Below are 6000 nucleotides of genomic sequence, written 5' to 3'. Positions count from 1 at the left end.
ACACACACACACACACACACACACAGAGTGACGCCTTCTACACGGTTATTGTAAATCAAAAGGCGTTGTCTTAGGTTACCTGGGGCTGCAGCTTCCGGAAAAACCCAGAAGGTATTCCCGAGGCAGCCGGGCAACCCCTCCGGCGGGTCCCACACGGTCGCTTTCCAGATGTTTATCGGCTCTATGAAATAAACGTCTCCTGTTTCCACTTAACCATTTCTGCCTGGCTCCGCCTACTTCCTGGAAGTAAATACTAAGGAAAACAAGGCTGAGACTCCGTCCTCGAGACAGAACACACTCTGAGCCCATGTCACCGGCTCAAGACCACTTGTCACACACTTGTTCCTTCAGACTCCAGCAGAGAGACGGGATCCAGGAACAGCCCCTCTGAACTCGTCTTGTACCTTTGATTTCAAGATCCACACTGCTCCCCACGGAGCAAAGTTCAAGGAGGCGCTCGCCCTCAGGGGCTGATCTTGTATTTACACGACCCTGAGGGTGAGCGTCTCCAGAACAGCAAAGCCTCAGAGGGGGTGCCTCCTTCCACGTTGCATGCTGGGCACTTTGCCCTAGTCCTGGCCCTGACTCACCTTCTCTGGATTCATGGCATCTCAGAACCTCGTTCTCACCAACCCACCTGGGGTTCAGAATGGTCCAGAGCACAGGCTCTGGGTTCTGAGCTTGCTCTGCTCCTGACAAGCTACGTGACGCGGGGCTAGTTCCAAACGCTCTCTGAACGTCCTGGTTTTTCACCAGTAATTGAGGATAATTCCTGCCTCCCCGTAGGGCTGTAATAAGGGTTAGCTGAGGCTAAGTGGCGTGCTTAGGTCAGGGCTTGGCATGGAGTGTGTGCATGGTATGGGGCACTTGGCCAATTAAACAGGGTTCATTATCATTATCACTGCTGACGGTGCTGGTGCCATTCTGGTTCACCCTGAGGGTCAAGACATGTGATCTAGAAAGTAACCTTCTGGGGATGCCTGGGTGGCTCAGTCAGCTAAGAGCCCAACTTTTGATTTTGGCTCAGGTCATGATCTCAGGGTGGTGAGATGGGGCCCCGCGTCAGTCTCTGCGCTGGGCGTGGAATCTGCTTAAGATTCTTTCTTTCCCTCTGCCCCTCCCCTCACTGCTCATGCTCTCTCTCTAAAAAAAAGAAAGGAAGGAAGTGAGAGAGAGAGAAAGAAAGAAAAAAAAAGAAAAGAAGGAAGAAAGAAAGAAAAGAGAAGAGGGGCGCCTGGGTGGCACAGCGGTTAAGCGTCTGCCTTCAGCTCAGGGCGTGATCCCAGCATTCTGGGATCGAGCCCCACATCAGGCTCCTCCGCTATGAGCCTGCTTCTTCCTCTCCCACTCCCCCTGCTTATGTTCCCTCTCTCGCTGGCTGTCTCTATCTCTGTCAAATGAATAAATAAAATCTTAAAAAAAAAAAAAAAAAAGAAGAGAAGAAAAGAAAGAAGCCTTCCAACACTTTTGTTAAAAACCACAGCCTGAATGCAAGTTTGCCTCTGCTCCTTACGGTGTTGGAGTGGAGCAGCATGCCAGGCGCTCACCAATGAGCCTGTCTCACTGCCTGGCAACGCACTTCCCGAAACTCTTATAGGGTCCAGAGTCCAAGTGCTCCGGGAGCCACAGATAAGAAATAGGAAGGGAACCTCACGCCAAGCAGACTATCCAGGAAGGAAAGAAGGAGCCGGAGGGGGAGGGGAAAGGAAAATGGGGCTCACTTACTGCTTTCATTTTGTGGACGCTGGACCAAAACTTGAAACTGCAGCCGGAGGATCCCTGGATTTTGGGCATCTTGGTCACAGCCCTGCAGAGACAGGTTGAAGTTCCCAGCCATGTTCCCGGGCTGCTTGTCCTCCAGCCTGAACACCTCGGGGTTGGTGGTGGAGCCCGGGATGTAGTACTCGACCCGCTCCTCCTTCTTCTCGCAGTTGGAGACGTTGAAACGAAGGAAGGAGACGCTCGCCCGCAGGTGCGGGGGAATGACAAACTGCCACGTCATGAGCTCGTCCTCGGGGAAGCCATCTGGGTAGTTGGCAGACATCAGAGTTGCCAAGCCTTCACCCTCAAACACAGATTCGATGATGCACAGTCCTGTTGGGCAGAGGACCCCAACGAGAAAGAACAGGAGGCGATTAGACCGTCACGGCTGTCCATGCCTGGGAGGCAGCAGGGTTAGGAAGCCGTGACAGCGACACTCAGGTCCTGAGCTCTGCATGCGGTCTTTTCCCGGATACGCATACATCAGTGGTGGGTGTGACTAAATGCTGAATGACCGACCCAGCCGACCCAGCCGGGGGGGAAAACAAAGCCCTAATCTGTAACGCCTGCCCATTTCCTTGTTGTAAATACTCCCACCACGGCTGATTCCAAGCCGCCAACAAGATATGGATGCGGAGTTCGGAGCAGACGGGCAGTAGCTCCCCGCTGTATGTACCCACAGAGGTACCATCGACCCCAATAACCTCAAGAGCACAGATGACAGTGAAATGTCGTGAAATAATGAGGAAGTGTTGAGTTCTGAGCCTCTAGTACCTTTGTTTCTAAACGAATTTACTTTATAAGTTTACATCATGTATTTCTATGAATGGCTCTGTTTGGCATCAGCCCCCAAAATGCCTGAACATTCAAACTTCAGCTGTCACGAACAGGTGTGAACCGGCTCTGGCACACCAAGGATACAATTACCGGAAACGTGAAAGGGCTGGAAGACGGGACAAAGAACTCAGCAACGGGGTCATCAAGGGAGGTCTGTGGAGCCAATGCCACTTCAGGTTCTGAAAACAAACCTTACGGGCCCAGAGGACCGAGGAAAGAGGGTGGCCACACAGTTTGTTTACTAGAAAAGGGTGGGCTCACACCAGGAGATCCACACCACTTCCGCAAGCGTGGGATCTTCCTTCGAGGTATTCAGGTTGAATCAAACAACAGTGCACACATCTGCCCAGTTCTGACCTAGAGCAGGGGGCGGGGCTTGCAGGTTTCCTGGGGATGGAGGGGCATGCTCACGTTTTATGGAAGACCGGTTTGCGATGCTGAAGCCGGAGACGTTGCGGTTGTGGAACCAGGGCAGGTGTAAGGCCATTTTCACCCCTTCTTGCATTTTGATGCGGGACACGGTGCCGTTGCTGCAGAAGGTCCCGATCTTGACCGCGGTGGCATCAATGCGGCCGGTGATGGAGTGAGTGACTCCGTCTGGACAGCTCTCCCCAGGCCCGATCTGCCTCAGGCGAGGGATGGAGAACTGCAGCTCTAGACCAATGCTCTTGTGAGCTTTGACGTCCCAGATGAAGGTTCTGTTGAGGGTGGGCAGCGCCGATGCTGGGGGCTGAAGATGGACCTCCCCAAATGGACAGGGGCCTGACATGCAGTCTGAAACACAGTCACAAAAGCAAGCTTGGTCACGAACGCTACCAGGCCACTCCTGGCCTCTCCTGACCCCTGGAGCAGATGCTGCCCCTGCCCCCCTGCCCCGCTCCCCCAGGCAGAGGCACGATCTCTGGGCCGTGTCAGTGTCGGTGGCCAAGAGCTCACTCTTCTCTGGGGAAGTGCCTCGGCTAGCGGGGGAGCCCCCTTGGGCCAGAGAGCCTGAAGGGTCGAACTGCACGTCCTGCCCTCCCACGGTGGGTAGCAGCCCACAGCCAATCACTGCTCCCCAAGGCAGGGGCGAACAAGCCTGACCTCGCTTCAAGCGACAACCTGGCGCTGTCACTTATAGGCCCGCATCGGCCTGTGGCTACACGTCAGCTAAAACCACACCTCTGCTTACTTCCTCCCTTGGCTCTATTTTCTCACGGCTTCCTTGTTTCGAGGGCACCCTCTGGACAAACGACTGAAAGATTCCTGTGTCAGGCTCTGCTTCCAGAGAACCAGACGCAAGACGCCTCCTAACTACCGTGTTTTCCAGCCTTAGTAAGCCGGACGGAGGCCCCCTGCCATGGAACCCAGGCTGTGGGATACCCCATGTACCCTTGGGTCTGAAACAGTCACGGTTTCACAATTGCGAAGGCACGGTGCCGAGCTCCGCCTTTTAAGACTGGTTTTCCCATCGACGGACTCATCAACGTACCGAGTACTCTGAACTTACAACCCCCTGTACGCCTGGAATCCCGAGGCACAGTTATCATTTTGCCTCGGGGCTGTCATGCCGCTGTTTTATGAGCAGTGCAGTTGAACTTTTTTTTTTTTTTTTTAAGGCTAACAGCTAATGACAGGCTTTGGTGCCTTTCGTTTCCTAAGTCTTATTTTTATTTTATTTTATTTTATTTTTAAAGATTTGATTTGTTTATTGGATAGAGAAAGACACAGCGAGAGAGGGAACACAAGCAGGGGGAGTGGGAGAGGGAGAAGCAGGCTCCCCGCTGAGCAGGGAGCCCGATGCAGGGCTCAATCCCAGGGCCCTGGGATCATAACCTGAGCTGAAGGCAGACACTTAACGACTGAGCCACCCAGGCGCCCTTCCTATGTCTTTTATTTTTTTTTTAAAGATTTTATTTATTTATTCGACAGAGATAGAGACAGCCAGCAAGGGAGGGAACACAAGCAGGTGGAGTGGGAGAGGAAGAAGCAGGCTCATAGCGGAGGAGCCTGATGTGGGGCTCGATCCCATAACACCAGGATCGCGCCCTGAGCCGAAGGCAGACGCTTAACCGCTGTGCCACCCAAGCGCCCCCCTCCTATGTCTTTTAAAGCAAAGCAAGAAACGTTGCTCTTTCAAGGAGGAAATGAGCCTGCAGAAGAAGGGACAGAAGGCAGACAGAACAGGGAGACTTGGTTGTGTCCCGTGCAGGGAATCTGAACGGTGCGGGGGCTTCTGGCCACTGGAACAGGAAATCTTCCCACCCCTAGTGCTGCTCCAGTGCGGGGTCTGAAAGGACTGCCAGGGCAAAGTGGGATCACGGGAGAATTTCCCAGCTGGCCAGGACCTCCCAGGTCATTCCTGCCCGAGCTCTCAATTTGGCAAGGCGGTCCTGGAGTCTGGGTGACAAGTGTGTTTGCAGCATACGCAATCCCAGGACGAACGTCCAAGCTGTGTTTGGTCCACCTGAGTTCTTGCCAACACATCGTGCTGCCTAACCCACGAGACAGGGTGAGATGATAAGGTGAGGAAGGTGGCTAAAATTAGACTTTCTGTGTGTGGGTAAAGATAGGGCCTGTTTTTAGGAGCTCAAGGAAACTTCATTATATCAAGCCACCTCTGGGGCACCTGGGTGGCTCAGTCGGTTGAGTGTCTGCCTTTAGCTCAGGTCATGACTCGGGGGTCCTGGGATTGAGCCCTGCATTGGGCTCCCTGCTCAACAGGGAGTCTGCTTCTCCCTCTCCCTCTGCCCTTCCCCTTGATCGTGTTCTCGCTCTCTCTCAATTGAATAAAATCTTAAAAAAAAAAAAAAAAAAGAGCTACCCCTTCCAGGGCTTTCCATCCACACCTCCAATGTACCCAGGGCCACAGGGATTGCCTCCTTCCGTGCTCTAGAATGGGGTCAGCAAATCACAGCTCATGGGCCCAGTCCAGTCCGATCCCCGCCAGCAAGCATAAACACGTGAGACATCATGGCCCAGACGTTTCCCTGCTGTCTGAGGCTGATTCCATCTTGTAAGAGCGGAGCTCAGTGCTTGGGACAGAGACAATCTGAGGTATTTACTATCCAGCCTTTTACGGGAAAGATTTGCCAACCCTCCTCTGGAAAGGTTTAAATATAGGAACTTAGCTTCTCCTTGACGTTTTCTAGGGTCCTCTAGGACACCGTGTCTAACTAACCCGAACCCTGCGTTCCTTCATCTTGGACACGGTTTCCAATTTCCTCCTTGGTTATTTATTTATTCAGGTCTCCTAACTTTCTGGGAGTCAATCTGGCTCATTACATTTTCCCTGGAAAGGATTTCTTTTATTCAGATTCCCACACTTATTATCATAATGGTGTACATCGTCTATTTTAGAAGTCACCTCTGTAAATGTCATTCAGTCAACACTTATCCTTTCAATGCTGTACCTCCGTATGT

The 6000-nt window shown here is 52.7% G+C and overlaps 1 protein-coding gene across 1 annotated transcript in view; it reads right to left on the bottom strand.

The window, feature by feature from the left end:
• The window catches only part of CDCP1 (CUB domain containing protein 1), a 54233-nt gene that overhangs the window by 18139 nt on the left and 30094 nt on the right, over positions 1-6000 (bottom strand). Inside the window, exons 4-5 of the mRNA XM_040628245.1 lie at positions 3010-3372; positions 1726-2094 (exon numbers count right to left, since the gene is read on the bottom strand). Coding sequence (XP_040484179.1) covers positions 1726-2094; positions 3010-3372 — 732 coding nt within the window. The remainder of the gene's footprint in view (positions 1-1725; positions 2095-3009; positions 3373-6000) is intronic.

Source organism: Ursus maritimus, unplaced genomic scaffold (genome assembly GCF_017311325.1).
Source record: "Ursus maritimus isolate PB19 unplaced genomic scaffold, ASM1731132v1 scaffold_14, whole genome shotgun sequence".
Classification (NCBI taxonomy): domain Eukaryota; kingdom Metazoa; phylum Chordata; class Mammalia; order Carnivora; family Ursidae; genus Ursus; species Ursus maritimus.
The sequence above is the reverse complement of the archived record's forward strand: the minus strand, read 5'-3'. Positions and strand labels throughout refer to the sequence as shown.